Below are 17,429 nucleotides of genomic sequence, written 5' to 3' on the forward strand. Positions count from 1 at the left end.
AATGGAGCAATGCCAGTTTTCTCCAGCTGAGGTTCTGGCCCTGCGTGTAACATCATTTACTCTACTAAAAATTACCACGGCTATGGCCAAGAGAATTAGTAATGTAATTGAGATGGATTTAAATAAAAGGAAAAATCTGCCAGGGAAACACATACAGGAAAGGGAAGAAGAAAGGGCATTGGGAGCATGTCTGTCAAAGTAAAGGAATTTGGGTGATCACTCAAGTGAGGGTTAATGGTTTTCATGACAGACCCAGACTTTGGCGTGATGCTGAAATGTGACTATGATACATCATTAATACATCTCTAACTCCCTTTCGTGGGTGGGTTAAAGACATGGTTACTATATTTAAAGTGTGCATTCAGGCAAATGTTCAAAAATATTCTTTCTAAAACCCCTTTAAATGACGATGTACTTTTCCAACAGTTTCTTTTGATAGTGCAATAGCAGATAAGTTCTTTTCTCCCTTTTCCTTCTTCCAGTCTTGGCTGCTTATGGTACAGCAGACAGAGCAACTTAGCAGGATAATGAAGACACATGCAGAAGATCTTAACTCTGGGCCACTACATAGACTTACAATGATGATCAAAGACAAGCAACAAGTAAAGAAGAGTTACATAGGTGTTCATCAGCAAATTGAGGCAGAGATGTTCAAGGTACCCTATTAAACATGATTTTTAAAAAAATTTACTAAATTACTAAAGCTTTCTAAAGTAGTATATAGAATTATTTCATATAAATATTCACATGAATACTGCAGATGCCACCATTCCTCTTCATCTTGCAGTACAAATAAATACAAATTTATTATAATTGGATTGCATTTTCCTCTTGTTTAACCCAGTTCCTCCATGTTTTCTGCAAGTTATTAGCTGAAAATACAGAGGTGGGAAACTGTCCTGCAAGTGAGTTCAGTTAGGCTAACCGCTCTGGAAATTTTCTCCTTCCAGTAGAGCGTGACTGTGTGAATCCCTTCTCCTGTCTCCTCTAGGCATTCCTGGGGTCAGGGCTTGAAAAATCCACTAATCTAAGGCAAGTAAAAGCTTTTCTTGATGAGTGCTGTAAGTTTCTGAGGTATCTAAGCTTGTGTTTAAAAAAAATTCTCCCTTTCAGCAGCCATAGTGGGTTTTGAGGTGGACTTCAAATGTATCTGATACCTAGGATCCTGAGGCTGATATGAATAATGGAGCCCCCAAACAAGTATGGCAACAAGTTTTCAATGAGCAATAATCATCCCTTGGATTAACTTCATTGGGTACAATATTACTACTGAAATTTAAGGGGACAGCTTCCTATTAGGAATCCCAGCAACCTCTGCTTTCCCAGAAGCTGGTGGGAGATTGACATGTCACATGGGTGTTGTCCTCATTATTCTGGGGTTAATAGGCTGAAAAGTCAAACTATTGGGTGCCTGTTAAAACTTCCAAGTCCTATGTGTGGGCCTATGAATGGATGTGCTTTTGGGTGTATCAAATATTCTGGGGTGGTGGGAAAGATTGATGGAATAAGTTGGGAAGAAAAAGTACAAAATATGGAGCAAGAGAGAATGAGTGAGTGAAGGGACAAGGGGAAGGGAAAAAAGGAGAGACAATCTAGGATGGGTAGAAAACAATTTAGAGAAAGGGAAAAAATGGAGGAGGTGGTAGTGGAAGAACACTGTAGAGAACTCTGTACTATACCATGTTCTGCTAGAGGACAGAAAAAAAGATAACATTTATATGATAATAGTGTGATGGGTTGCCACCAGGACCTGATGTGCTGAGATACCAATGAACCCGCCTGTTGTGCCAGCATGGGCCCCCTTTAGCCTGTCTTGCTGAGCCAGGCTCCTAGGCCTCCTCTAGCACAGACACAGGCAGGGCCAGCCCGCTGCGGGAAGACTCAGCTTAAGGGACTTGCCCCAGCTCTCAGGTGCCCACCTCACTTGGAGTGCAGACCCAAAGGTCTAGTGAAATGAAATCCATTCCCTCCCTCAATGAGGAAGATATGCACAACTTCTTGCCCCCCACACCCCCATTAGAGGTTACAGAAACTGGGTTTAATAACAAAATAAATGTTATTAACTATAAAAGGCAGATTTTAAGTTGTTAAAGGGGTAGCAAACAGAACAAAGCAGATTACTGAGCAAATAAAACAAAACACGCAAACTAAGCTTGATTCACTAAAGAAACAGGTTACAAAATGTAATTTCTCACCCCAGATGTTGAATTTAGGCAGGATTCAGAGTTTCTGTAGCTCAGAGTTCCAGTTATTTTTCTTACAGACTGGACCCCTGTCTGTCTGGACTTACCCCTGCCTTTCCCTTCAGGTTGTTTTTTTTTGTCCTTTACAAGTACTTTCAGCAATCTTTGTTCTTGGGTAGGCAATGAAGGAGAGTCTGGAATGCCTTCCCTCCCAGCCTTAAATAGAATTTACATGAGGTGGGAAGCGTTTTGTTTCCCAAACTTGACCTCCCCCTCCTGTGAGTGAAAAATTACTAGAAGTCCAAGATAATGTTTAGTACCATATGGCAGGACCACCTGACCGAGTAGTGTCACAGCTAGTGACACTAGTCACTGGAGGACGCTCAGGAAGGAGAGAGATTAGTATCTTCACAGTTTTGTTGTTTCTTCCGAATGGGCCATCAGGGCTGTGATGGCCAGTTGTCTGGTGGGTGTCTTCCAAATACACACAGCTGTAATAGTTAAATAATCTTCCTAACTTTAGATAAGGAAGTGATACATGCATACAAATCGGATAATTGCATTCAGTAAATCATATCTTACATGATCCATCTTTCATAAAGTATATCTCAGTTATGTCCTATTCATACCATCATATTTTCATAAAATATGGAGTGTAACATCACCCTTATATTTGACAAGAAAAATTCTGCTGATCAACCAACCCTAGTAACATACAAATATGTATTTTTAATTTTTTTTACAGTAAATTACAATTAACTATAGTGCATGATGAGCCTTACGAGGCCTACTTTTTAGCTGAAGCAGATCATGGTTTTGGAGCAAGGTCACACAGGTATTTTTTACCCTGGCCAGTAGACTGTTGTCTTCTAGGTGTTGAGTTTTTCAAGCCCTTCCTGAGGTCTTCTAGACAAGTGTATGGATTGATTTCTGATGAGATACTGTGTATTCTTATAGTCCTACCTGCTGTTGTCTGTCCAGTGGTTTTGTGCCTTTGGAGCACTTACTGAATGGCTCATTGAGCTACTTACTTGTCCACATAAGACCTCTTCCATAGTACGCAGCAGAATTTCTGCCTTGTTAGATAGAATAACAAAATACCCATAGCCCCCTAGGACACTATCCAATATTTAACAAGATTATCAGCTGTGCTGATTGGAGTCCATAGGACACACTGGATAAAATCTTGCCCTAGAGGAGTAATTAAAGCAAAATAAAAACGTGGTCATTTCGTATTCCAGAGAATCCTTGTTTGAGGTATTCCTTGATACATCCCTAAGGACTTACTTGAAAACAAAAATCATGCTTTCTTCACATGTCGGTGGTGAAGACTCTACCTTGAGGTTTATTCCAATCCCATTGCGAATTTCAGATATTCTTCTTTCTGTACAAATTGGAGAAAAAGAGGGGCGTATGATGTTACTAAGACATATCAGATACACATCACAGCCCTGGATGCTAGTAGGTACCCACTTAAGGGATTGTTTACACCAGTGGTTCTCAAAGCCAGTCCACCACTTGTTCAGGGAAACCCCCTGGCACGCCAGACCGGTTTGTTTACCTGCCACGTCCACAAGTTCGGCGGATTGCGGCTCCCACTGGCCGCAGTTCGCCGCTTCAGGCCCATGGGGGCTGCGGGAAGCAGCGCGGGCCAAGGGATGTGCTGACCGCCCTTCCCATGGTCTCCATTGGCCTGGAGCAGCGAACCGCGGCCAGTGGGAGCCGCGATCGTCCGAACCTGTGGACGTGGCAGGTAAACAAACCGGTCTGGCGTGCCAGGGGCTTTTCCTGAGCAAGTGGCGGACCGGCTTTGAGAACCACTGGTCTATACAATACCGTAATCCACACCAGCAGGAGTGTTAATTCTGATGCACACAAGCAGGTTGTGCAGTAACTGGCATTGATTAATGTACTATTGTTTGAAATATGACTACATTGACATGTACTAGGGAATGTTAGTGTGCACCAGCAAGGTCCACACAAGACACTTGGTGTGTGACACTCTGGTCTGCATAAGAATGTACACCCCTCTGGTGTGGACTAAGGCACCATGTAGATAAACCAAAGATAATTTTGACTACTTTAATCCTCTTAGATTTATCTAGATAGGGAGTTTCTGGCTTTGTTTTCATCACTGACAGAAGAGCATATTGAGACAGGTGAGTCAGATCCATTTCACAGTTAAATAAAAATTTCTCCTAACTAATCTCATTTCCCTGTGTTTGTTCTCCACTCTTTTGTAAAAGGACCAGTTTGTAATTGTGCTCAGCACCTAATCATGGGATGACTAACATCAGTACCCGAGGCATTTAAGAGTCCAATTCCATTTATTTACTTTGGTTTCACTGATTTACCATCCTTTCAGAACTTCAAAATGGAGTCTGTTTGATTCATTCTTCTAGCCAGTACCCCGGGATATTTATCTGTAGAAACCAATTGCTTCATAGCTCCAACTGTATTTCAGTTTCTTCCTTGGGAACCTGTAGGTCTAGTCCAGGGCCGGACAGACTTTTTGGCCTGAGGGCCACATCGGGTTTCGGAAATTGTATGGAGGGCTGGTTAGGGGAGGCTGTGCCCCTGCCCCCTATCTGCCCCCGCTTGCTTCTTGCCCCCTGATGCCCCACCCCCCAGGACTCCTGCCCCATCCAACCCCCCTGACCACCCCTGGAACCCCTGCCTCTGACTGCCCCCACTGCCCCATTAAACCCCCCTCTTTCCTGACTGCCCCCGGACCCCTGTCCCCATTCAATCCCCCTCATTTCCTGCCCTCTCACCGCCCCGACCCCATCCACACCCCCGTCCCCTGACCTCCACACCGAACTCTCCTGCCCTCTATCCAACCCCCCGCTGCTCCCTGCCCTCTTAACGCGCAGCACAGAGCACCGGTGGTTGGCGGTGCTATAGCTGCGCTGCCCAGAGCATTGCACCAGTGTAGTGTAGTAAATTGCTCTCCGTAACTGCCAACAGTAGCACATTCCTATGCGGAGCAGTTTAATACATTACACTGGCAGCATGGTGTGCTGAGGCTGTGGGGGAGGGGCAACAGCGGGGGAGGGGCCGGGAGCTAGCCTCCCAGGCCAGGAGCTCAGGGGCTGGGCAGGAGGGTCCTGCAGGCTGGATGTGGCCCGTGGGCCGTACTTTGCCCATCTTTGGTCTAGTCTGTCAAAAAGTTCTTTCCTGTCCAGTGTCTATTGGACTATTTTAACAACACATGGAAATCTGACTGTTTGAGTATATGCATGCATGCATGCTTGTGGGAGCAGGATAACATAAGAAATGGTCCTGCTCTGACTTAAACTGCCTCATAACTGGTTTAGACTAGAGCTAAGAATTGAAAGAAGTGCCTTGGTTGCTTTTTGTGGAGTTCTGACAGGTAACCAATTGCTAGTTTTGTAAAACAATTCAGTAGCTGAGGCTTATGTGACCTAGCAAAAGAGAATCATGAACCCCAACTGTCCCAGTCTTCACATTCCTCATACTGGAGAAAAAATGTATTGGCCTAAGAGCAGTCCATTTTGCAGAAAAGCGAAGTGTTCTCTCAGGTTGACTGAGCACAAGTGATCTCTCCTAGTCCATGAATGTTTGAGGTCACTCTATCAAAGAATCTCTTTTGCCTCTCTTGTCAAGGACAGCTCTTCAGGATTTGTTTTTGATACCAGAGCCCATTGGGTTGTCAGATGTCTTCTCAGTCCCATACTACAGTGGTCTTTTGTACTTGTTGCTCACTTCCTTTCCTCCACAGTGTGCTAAAGATTAGAACTGTAAAAGGCAATGCTATTCTTGTAGCTCCTTTGCCAAAAATGTCCTGGTTCACGGAGCTGGTCCAGTTGTCTATGGAAAGAATGTTTCTCTGACCCCCATTCTCAATCTCTTTGTAGGAGCCAGTTGCTCCTCTAGACCTCATAGTTGTTGGCCTGACTCACAAGAGATTAACTCTTCTATCCAAAGGCACCTTTAGTGGCTTTTGAGAGATTTTTTAAAATCCAGAAGCTCTTTTGTCACTTTACTGTTTTAGGCTTTGGAAGAAATTATTTTCGTGTAACAAGGAATCAGATAAGCGTAAACAGTAGCTAATTAAAATCCTGCTTTTTTTTCTAGCAAGATTTTATTGTGATCTTTGGGCATTATCACGGTAATAATAAGTTAAATGTCCTGATGTGCTCCACCACACATTTGTGATGACAGCAGGCCCCCCTTACACACCAGACTTTCTTTTTTCTTTTAATGATAGCATATGACAATATATTCCAGAGCATCTCTGAAATAATGAAAAAAGCATACATCCTTAATATCTTTGAAATTAAATCCTGTAATTATTTTTTCCTAATGTTAAGAAGCCTTTAACTCCTAAAGGTAAGTGTTTTAATAACTTTCCTATTTCTGCTTTATTCATAGGTTACAAAGTCAGAACTGGAGAAATTAAAATCTAATTACAGACAATTAATAAAAGAAGTTAACTCTGCCAAAGAGAAGTATAAAGAAGCTGTGGCTAAAGGTATTTTACTACTGACTAATAAATAGTGGTCATTTTAGCTCTTTTTATTATTGCCTTTAATAATTATTATTGCCTGAAAATAGTTATAATAAAACAAAGTGACATTTCTGTTTCAAGCAGCTCAGTTGATGAAATATCACAAAACTGAAATAAGACAGATTAATTGTAATAATATATATTTACACATTTCTTGATAGTACAGTTTTCTAAAGAATTCATGGGGTATGTGATGGCCCTTTCTTTTAAACTTTCATCCTTTCATTAGGTTTATTCAGATCATAAAATAGATAAAACAGGTTGACTGTAGTGGTGCTGTAGTAGCGAATGTCATTGATAATGTGGAGTTCCAGCTGTGATCTCACTACATCTTATTATGCTCTAAATACTGGTTATAGCAACTGTAGCAGGGAAAACTCAGACCCTGAGGGACTTAACTTGGCTCTTGACATTTAAATAGAAGAGAAACTGATCATAAACTATTCTGTTTAAGTATGTATTTGTAGTTTTAGACTGGAATTTTCAAAGGTGTCTGAGGGAGCTAAGTATCCAAATTACTTTGAAATTCAGTAGGAAGGTGAATGCCTACGTTACTCAGAGTCCTTTGGAAGTCCCTATCTTAAAGCCTATGTGTATATTTGTTAATTGTTTGAGATCTTAAATATTTTTCTCTGTATGTTTCTAAACATTTTTAACCTTTGAAATAAATCAGATTCAGTTAATACTGGAGTGTGAATACAACATGCTCTAACCCAACTTTTTACTTTTTCTTCATATTTAGTATTTATTTTACATTAGCACCTATAATCTTAATCAAGGATCAGAGCCCCATTGTGCTCGGCACTGCACTGATAACTAACAAAGAAAACAATTCCTGCCTCAGGAAACTTACTCAGGAAAATTCTATATTTCAGACAATAAACAACAGGTGGATGCAACAGATAATTGAGGTAGGAGTGAGTTGGGAGGCTTAGGTAACAATTACACATAGTTGGGCTTCGCTGTACTTAATGGTCATCAGATTCATTTTAAAAAAATAAATAAAAATATCTGTCACTACTTTATCATTCGATCTGGTTTCCAAAGTTATATACAAGTTTCTGAGTAACAGCCGTGTTAGTCTGTATTCGCAAAAAGAAAAGGAGTGCTTGTGGCACCTTAGAGACTAACCAATTTATTTGAGCATGAGCTTTCGTGAGCTACAGCTCACTTCATCGAAAGCTCATGCTCAAATAAATTGGTTAGTCTCTAAGGTGCCACAAGTACTCCTTTTCTTTATACAAGTTTCTGTGATCGTTCCCAAGAAAGTACAGGCATTACTGGCTATTTAGGAAATGGAAAAGGTTTTGTAATATCAGTATGCTCTATCTTTTATTCCTTTCTCTTCTGCTCACTGGGGATCTGATTCTGCATTTCTTGTGAATCCAAAATTCCCATTCAAGTCCATTAGAATTTTGGGGTCAGAAGTAATTAGGATTGAGGCTGTTGTGTTACTGATCTTCTGAGTATTTGAAATTAGCATTTCCCAAAATCTCTGAGTGCTACAAACGAAAATAAAATTATTTTTGTTTGGACTGATTTACCTGTCCTACCACTGTTTGCCTCACCCCCAGCTTCATTTTGTATGTTCTTGTAGCACATTTTTATTCAATTAATACAGTCTTCGCACACCAGTTTAATGTGTGACAGCATTTCTAAACTTTGGGTTATGACCCTGAATAGGGGTCATAGGGTTCTCTATAAGTGATACAGCATGCAATTTATCAAGGTTTTTAAAAAGGAAATTTTCCAATGTTACAACAAAATTAGTACCCAATTAAAATAGATGTAATTCTTGTGCTCTGGTAGACAAACCTGCTCTAATTGTGTAGTGTCTAGTGAGAAAGCGGGGGGAGAACTTCATCAAGGGGATAATCTACCCAGACTAAGGCTTTGTGTACACTAGGACTTTTGTCAGTCAGAGATGTGAAAAAACACCTCCCGACCGATAAAAGTTTCACCAACAGAAGCACTGGTGTGGACAGTGCGATGTTGACAGGAGACGCTCGCCTGTTGACATAGCTGCCACTGCTCATGAGGAGTGGTTTATTATGCCGGCGGGAGAGCTCCCTCCAGCTGACATAGAGCGACTACATGGGAGACCTTACAGCAGTGCAGCTGCAGAGGTATAGCTGTATCGATGTAAGATCTGTACTATGTAGTGTAGACAAAGCCTAAGAATGTAAATATGTAAACCCCAGAATGGCTCTGAGTTGCAGCACTCTAGTTTCTGTCACCCTTAACATAAAGAAAGCCATGTCTTTGGTACTTTCTGCTACTTACAAAATAAACATGAAGAAACGATCACCTCATAACTAGAGTAACCCATATTAAAAATACTTACTCACGATGTGTGTGTGTGTGTGTGTGTGTGAGAGACCGACTGACCAAAGAAGAACTTGGGCTGCCATGCAGAAGCTTGGCACCATGAATGTAGCCAATTTAGGAAGGTGTAGATTTGCTGAACTTGGCCCAATGTTGTGACATTTTGTGTTCTAAATAAATATTAGCCCAAGAGTGTGAAATAGAATAAGGGGGAATAATTTGCAATCATTATTTCATTATTCCAAGTACTAGTGGAAGTACCCTTCCTAAAACTAGGCATTATAAGACTACTGAAATTACCATGAAGCCAAAGTCTGAGGTCAAACATGAGATGCTCTAAGAATCCATGGAAAATTAACTCTAAAATCAGATAAAGCACAATTCATTTCGTAATAGATTGGAGAGAAGAGTGTTTATTTCCCTAATCAGTCAAATGTGCATGACTGGAATATTGTTATAGAAGGATACAGCTTGCTCAGGAAGGACAGGCAGGGGAAAAAAGGGGAGGAGGTGTTGACTTGTATATTAAAAATGTATACACTTGGACTGAGGTTGAGGTAGATATAAGAGACAGACTTGTTGAAAGTCTCTGGGTAAGGATAAAAGGGGTAAAAAACCAAGAGTGATGTCATGGTAGGGGTCTATTATCGACCACCAAAGCAGGAAGAAGAGGTGGATGAGGCTTTTTTTAAACAACTAACAAAATCATCCAAATCACAGGACTTGGTGGTGATGGGGGACTTCAACTGTCCAGACAAGTGTTGGGAAAATAACACAGCAGGGCACAGATTATCCAACAAGTTCTTGGAATGTATTTGAGACAACTTTTTATTTCAGAAGGTGGAGAAAGCTACTAGGGGAGAGGCTGTTCTAGATTTGATTTTGACAAATAGGGAAGAACTGGTTGAAAATTTGAAAGTGGAAGGCAACTTGGGTGAAAGTGACCATGAAATGGTAGAGTTCATGATTCTAAGGAATGCTAGGAGGGAGAACAGCACAATAAAGACAGTGGATTTCAAGAAGTCAGACTTTAGCAAATGCAGGGAGTTGGTAGGTAAAATCCCATGGGAAGCAAGTCTAAGGGGAAAAACAATTGAAGACAGTTGGCAGTTTTTCAAAGAGACATTAAGGGCACAATATCAAACTATCGCACTGTGTAGGAAAGATAGGAAGTATGGCAAGTGACCACCTTGGCTTAACCAGAAGATCTTCAGTGATCTAAAACTCGAAAAAAAAAAAGTACTACAAAAAGTGGAAACTTGTTCAAATGACAAAAGATGAATATAAACAAACACAAGTATGTAGGGACAAAATTAGAAAAGCCAAGGCACAAAACAAGATCAGACTAGCTAGGGACATAAAAGCAGTGGTGAGCTGGAGCCAGTTCGCACCGGTTTGCTGGAGCCGGTTGTTAAATTTAGAAGCCCTTTTAGAATCATGGGACAACTGGTTCTAAAAGGGCTTCTAAATTTGACAACCGGCCAAAAGTGGCGCCTTAGGTGCTGACTCCGTGGGTGCTCTGGGGCTGGAGCACCCCTGGTGAAAATTTGGGGGGTGCAGAGCACCCACCGGCAGCGTCCCGGCCCGCACCGAGCCCCAGCTCACCTCCGCTCTGCCGCCGCCTCCTCCCCTGAACATGCTACCCTCCTCTGCTTCATCCACCCCCCCCACCCCGGTTTCCTGTGAATCAGCTGTTCGCGTGGGAAGCCTGGGAGGGCTGAGAAGCAGGTGGCCGCTTTGCACTAAGGCCCAGGGAGGCGGAGCGGAGGTGAGCTGGGGTGGGGGGCAAGAGGAGGGCTGCCCGCGCCGCAGTAGGTAACCCCGGGGGGCCACGCAGGGGAACCACTCCCTGCCCCAGCTCACCTCCACCTCCTTGGGGCTGAGCGCGAAGCGGCCGCTTGCTTCTCAGCTCTCCCAGGCTTCCTGTGTGAACAGCTGATTTGCGGGAAGCCGGCGGGCAGAGAAACAGAGCGGGGTGGTGCGTTCAGGGGAGGAGGTGGAGCAGAGGTGAGGTGAGCTGGGGCCAGGCGGGTAGCTGCCGGTGGGTGCTCTGCACCCACCAAATTTTCCCCGTGGGTGCTCCAGCCCCGGAGCACCCACGAAGTTGGTGCCTAAGGTGCCGCTTTTGGTGTGATCAGTGGGGGGAGCGGCTGCTCCCCCTCCAGCTACGCTACCCTGCCCCTAGGAGCCAGAGGGACTTGCCGGATGCTTCCTGGGAGCTGCCCCAGGTAAGCACCGCCGGGACTCCCCACCTCGTCCCCCGGCAGGTCCCTCTGGCTCGTGGCGTGGGCACCTACTACGGTGGCCCACGAGACCCTCCTGCCCCATTCTGGGGACAGTCGGGGACAGGGGTGGATGGGGAAGGAGTCTTGGGAGGGTGGGGGTGTCAAGGAACACAGGGGGTTGGATGGGGCAGGAGTCCCCAGGGGCGGGGGCGGTCCATGACCCCCTCTTGGGGTGAGGAGGGAACCGGTTGTTAAGATTTTGGCAGCTCATCACTGCATAAAAGGAAAGAAGAAAACATTCTACGAATACATCAGAAGCAAGAGGAAGACCAAGGACAGAGTAGGCCTGTTACTCAATCAGGGGGGAAAGACAATAACAGAAAATGTGGAAACAGCAGAGGTGCTTCATGACTTGTTTGTTTCAGTTTTCACCAAGAAGGTTGATGGTGACTGGACATCTAACATAGTGAATGCCAGTGAAAATGAGGTAGGATCAGAGTTTAAACTTGGGAAAGAACAAGTGAAAAATTACTGAGACAAGTTAGATGTTTTCAAATCACCAAGGCCCTGATGAAATGCATCCTAGAATGCTCAAGGAGCTGACTGAGGAGATACCTTAGCCATTAGCAATTATCCTTGAAAAGTCATGGAAGATGGGAGACATTTCAAAAGACTGGAAAAGGGGAAATATAGTGCCCTGTAAAAAGGGAAATAAGGACAGACCAGTCAGCTTAACTTCTGTACCCGGAAAGATAATGGAGCAAATAATTAAGCAATCAATTTTGCCAACACGTAAAAGATAATAAGATGATAAATAACAGCATGGAATTGTCAAGAATAAATCATGTCAAACCAACCTGATAGCTTTCTTTGACAGGGTAACAAGCCCCATAGATAAGGGAGAAACGATAGATGTGGTATATCTTGACTTTAGTAAGGCTTTTGATACTGTTTCACATAACCTTCTCGTAAAAAGGAAATACAACCTAGTGGAGCTACTACGAGGTAGGTGAATAATTGGCTGGAAAATCTTTCCCAGAAAGTTATCAGTGGTTCACAGTCATGCTGGAAGGGCATAACAAATGGAGTCCCACAGGGATCAGTTCTGGGTCCAGTTCTGTTCAATATCCTCATCAATAATTTGGCTAATGGCATAGAGAATACACTTACAAAGTTATATACCAAGCTGGGAGGGGTTGCAAGTGTTTTGGAGGACAGGATTAAAATTCAACTGGATCTGGACAAACTGGAGAAATGTTCTGAAGTAAATAGGATGAAATTCAATAAGGACAAATGCAAAGTACTCCACTTAGGAAGGAACAATCAGTTGCACACAAAATGGGAAATGACTGCCTAGGCAGGAGTACTGCGGAAAGGGACCTGGGAGTCATAGTGGATCACAAGCTAAATGAGTCAACCGTGTAACACTGTTGCAAAAAAAGCTAAACATCATTCTGGGATGTATTGGCAGGAGCATTGTAAGCAAGACACAAGAAGTAATTTTTCCGCTCTACTCTGTGCTGATTAGGTCTCAGCTGGAGTATTTTGTCCAGTTCTGGGTGCCACTTTTCAGGAGAAATGTAGACAAATTGGAGAAAGTCCAGAGAAGAGCAACAAAAATGATTAAAGGTCTAGAAAACATGACCTACGAGGGAAGATAGGAAAAAATTGGGTTTGTTTAGTCTGGAAAAGAGAAGACTGAGAGGGGACATAATAAGTTTTCAAGTACATAAAAGGTTGTTACAAGGAAGAGGGAGATAAATTGTTCTTCTTAACTTCTGAGGATAGGACAAGAAGCAATGGGCTTAAATTGCAGCAAGGGTGGTTTAGATTGGACATCAGGAAAAACGTCCTAACTGTCAGAGTGGTTAAGCACTGGAATAAATTGCTTAGGGCGGTTGTAGAATCTCCATCATTGGGGATTTTTAAGATCAGATTGGACAAACACCTGTCAGAGATGGTCTAGATAATATTTAGTCCTGCCTTGAGTGCAGGGGACTGGACTAGATGATCTCTTGAGGTCCCTTCCAATTCTATGATTCTAGGCCTCAGCCCATTGCTTGTGTCAGTGGCTCTTCTGAACTTTTTATGGTCTGGGACATGCCTATGATTATATAGGGAAGTTTCCATTTGCTAGAAATTAAAATCCGTTGGCACACTTGTATATCACATTATTTACTTAATACCAAGAAAGCTGCAAGCATCTCAACATTTCTACAATGGATGTTTGAGTGTTCTTAATTCTTGAGATATTCAGAATTCTAAAAACCTAGACAGTCCTGCATTTGATTCGTATTTGCCTGTAGAAAGTTATTGGGCATGAGTCTTTTTGCATAGTTATTAATGGCTCCATTTATTTTTTTTCATTTACTTCCATAATATCACTTAATAAAAACTTGCGTTTAAAAAAAAAGCATTATGGGGAGGACTTATGTCCAGAAAGATTGCTGGGTTCAGCAAAGTGGGTACAGTATGTTTTTCTTTTAGAAATGTTGAAGAAATACTCTAGTACTTCCTATAGAAAAACTAAAGCTGATACTGGAATTTAATAAACAAAAGAAGGTGGTTTCTTCTTTCTCTTTATTTTAGAAGTGCTGCAACCCCCTTTTAAAAACTTGGGTGGAAGGGGCCGGGAGAACGAGGAGTGAAAATGCAAAAGTCCTGCTGCCCTGCACACAGACAGCAACAGGATAGTAAAAAAATGAGGAGAAGGGGAATGTTTGGCACATAACTGTCCCTCAGTTGTTTTCAACCCCTCCATATTATTTCCTGTTTATCTTCAAAATATTTTGCAGTTGTATTAATTATTAAGCATGTTTTCATGTTTCAGGTATCATTAATTATGCAATATGTATAAACAGATACAGATTCTATAAATATTTTTTGAAGTACTATTATAACGTATCTTTTAAAATGCACAACTGAGTTATAATAGTTGAGTTTTTTTATATCGGTGCTTAATAAGCTAGTATTAAGTGTACAAGTTCTAACTTTATATTTTTGCTTTACTGCAAGGTTTTAAAGAAGTCTTCAGGTTTGAAACACCTAGAATAGCTGGGATAAGGAGTTTAAATTCTAACTCAGTGCCTCATTTTTCTAATATAGATAAATTGAGTTCTGTTGCATTTACTGTGTGCAGTTCTGTTAGATGACATTTTAAAAAACTGACGTTTACAATATGGGAATGTTAAAGATCCCACAACACACTTTTTTAGGGGGGAGGTTTTTGTCTTAGGATGCTTAGTGAAAATTTCACTTCCTCACACTGTGTAAGGTTGGCAGGCATGGAATCTATGGTTTACAAATATGTTTGATGTTGTTGACTATATTGATGCAATGCGCCTAGGCTTCTCTTTAGGAGCGACATTCTGATTAAAGTATTAGCATAGTAAAATATCAATATACTATTGTGACCGGGTGCTGGGATGGAATGCCACACTTAAGGCAGACTGCAAGAAACAGGGCAGACAATCCCCCCAAACTGGTGGTTTATTCTGTAATTAGTCACCAAGCTAATAACAAAAGAGCTTCTGTAGTACCACACTGGTTAACAAGAAGCCAGACACAGTCCCCTTTAAGCATTCCAGTCCATGACTCCTATTCAGGCAAATGGGTGTAATACAGTGAGGGGTTATTGAAAACCTAATTCACCCATATGTGAGGTTCGTATTAATCCCTAAAGATCAGACACTTAACTTCAGATCAATATGTTGTTCTCAGATCTTACCTTAATACCATGCTGTCAGCCAATCCTTAATAAACTGAAGATTTATTAATTAAATAAAAGTTACTGAATGGTTAAAAGATTATATACATTACAGAAGCCTGTAACGTCCTTATATCAGATTTGTAGCAGTGATGAACGAGTCTGCTGGCTTGCAAAAGTCTCTCTGGAATCATCCTCAAAGGTTAGAATTCAAATGCAGCATGGATGTAAAGTCTGTTAACTGAAAAATGCGTGAAAAGACTATTCCAAAAAACTGCTTGGAAGATCTCAGTTCCAGGGCTTAAACTTTTCCTGTTTCAAGTTAAGAAGACTAGAGATGAAAGGATCAGTCCTGAGGTTTCTCTTTAGAGCTGAAGCAGGGTTTTCAAGTGCTCTGAGCACAGCAGGTGACTCTTCTTTGTTGAGCACACAACCCACATCTTTGATGCATCCGATGAAGTGAGCTATAGCTCACGAAAGCTTATGCTCTGATAAATTTGTTAGTCTCTAAGGTGCCACAAGTACTCCTTTTCTTTTTTACGGATACAGACTAACACGGCTGCTACTCTGAAACCAAATCTTTGAAGTTAACATTAAATTTCCTATGCATACACAGGTAATCTAGTTACTCATTTGCATAAGGTAATTAGCCGGTCCTTCATTATAACAGACAGATAAACTGAAGACAGTATATTAATTTCTTGCAGTGTCTCACATCTTTGATCCTAAGGTTAACTGAACAAAGTTGTCTGTGAAGGCAATTAAGGCATGGAAAGGATTTAGCATCCAAAAGCTAATTTGGTTACACTGGTAAACTTCTAATAGGATATATATGTAAACACAGGCAGATATATTTAGCCTTTACCCTAGATTTCTGTTACTACAAATGAATGGGTTAATGATTGCTGGTCTAGTACATCTTTGAAATTCACATACAAGTGAATTGTCTTGTTACAATCGTAATGCTTCTTGTTAAGTTATGGGTCATATGCAGTTTGGCTGGTCTGCCTGTGTCACAACCATATAAAAACTAATGGATGAATCTCAAAATGTAATATTTAATGGGGAATCATCATCAATTTGATGTGTTTCCATCTGTGTCCTGCAGGAATTGGTTCTTGTCCCAACACTAGTTAATATTTTCTTCAGTTATCTTGAAAACAGTATAAAATCATTGATTATAACGTTTACAGATTTCTTGATTAAAAATTGGTGGAGTGGTAAATAGTGTAAGAAAAGCTCACTTACAGAGAGCATCTGGATTGCCTGGTAAACTGTTCACAAACACATATCAGTTTGATAAAGCCAAATAAAATGTATATCTAGGAACTAAGATGGTAAGCCATACATATAGGATGGGGAATTGCATTCTGGAAAGCTGTGGCCTAAGGAGTTTGAAGTGATGGTGAATAACCAGATGACCACGAGCGCCCCATGCAGTGCTGTTGCCAGAAGGGTTAATGCAGTCCTTGAATATATAAAAAAAAGGCATGTTGAATAAGAATAGGGAGGGAGATGATCTCTGTATTGCACACAAAATAGCTGTTAAAAAAACATTATTAAGGTTGCAAAGTTGAGACCTCAAGTTTGGAAATGCCAGAATTAAAGTTACCTGCAAAACCTTAGGTAAGCCCCCTTGTGCTGTTTACATTATGACACAGTCTTTATTTCTATTGTTCTTGTTCTTGTTATTTATTTGTGTGAGTAGAGTGACTGGGAGTTGTAGTCATGGATCAGGACCCGATCATACAAGGGACTGATATTTTTCCGCAGACCCCTGCCTCATTCAGGATATAGGGTTGACTGTGCTCACTTAAAGAGCAGCTATTCTATATTTTGTTTTGTCTCCACTGTTCAATGTGTGGCGTACAATATTTACTGCATGCTATTCAAAGTGTACTCTGAAGGCAGAATTATTAATTTCCTCATGACTTTTTCTGTGGCGCTTATCTCTACACTATCTGGGTGCTCCAGAAACCATCAATTTTCCTAACATTCCTGTGAGGTTTCGGGGTGTGTGTGTGTGTATAATCACCATTTTATAGATAGGGAACTGAGGCATAGAGACATTAAGTAAAAAGTTTCCACTAATTCTGGATGCCAGTTTTGAGATACCTAGGACCTTAGAAGTCTGAGAGACAACAGTCTCTTTTATGACATAACCCCGATCTATATCCAGTGTTGGTCCATCCTGTGTATTGAATGAGGCAGGGGTCCTACGAAAAAATAGTTTATGTAATTAGAGACTGTTATAATAATGCGTGCACACAAGGGGGCTGAATTAAAGTTGCCTATACATCAGGGGTGGGCAAACTACGGCCCAGGAGCCGCATTCGGCCCTTCAGATGTTTTAATCCAGCCCTCGATCTCCTGCTGGGGAGCATGTGGTCTGGGGCTTGCTCCACTCCAGCCAGGGAGTGAGGTCGGGGGCTTGCCCTGCTCCGTGCATGGCATGGCTC

At 41.7% G+C, this 17,429-nt stretch overlaps 1 protein-coding gene across 4 annotated transcripts in view; it reads left to right on the forward strand.

Moving 5' to 3' along the window:
• Nucleotides 1-17,429, forward strand: part of FER (FER tyrosine kinase) — a 446,225-nt gene that overhangs the window by 58,300 nt on the left and 370,496 nt on the right. For all 4 annotated transcript variants that reach the window (XR_013346171.1, XM_077817292.1, XM_077817291.1 and 1 more), the window contains 2 exons: nt 483-656; nt 6,579-6,678. Coding sequence is in view for 3 of the 4 variants with exons in the window: in XM_077817292.1 (XP_077673418.1) it covers nt 483-656; nt 6,579-6,678 (274 nt within the window). In the remaining variant the exon portion in view is untranslated. The remainder of the gene's footprint in view (nt 1-482; nt 657-6,578; nt 6,679-17,429) is intronic.

This window comes from Eretmochelys imbricata, chromosome 5 (assembly GCF_965152235.1).
Source record: "Eretmochelys imbricata isolate rEreImb1 chromosome 5, rEreImb1.hap1, whole genome shotgun sequence".
NCBI classification, from domain to species: domain Eukaryota; kingdom Metazoa; phylum Chordata; order Testudines; family Cheloniidae; genus Eretmochelys; species Eretmochelys imbricata.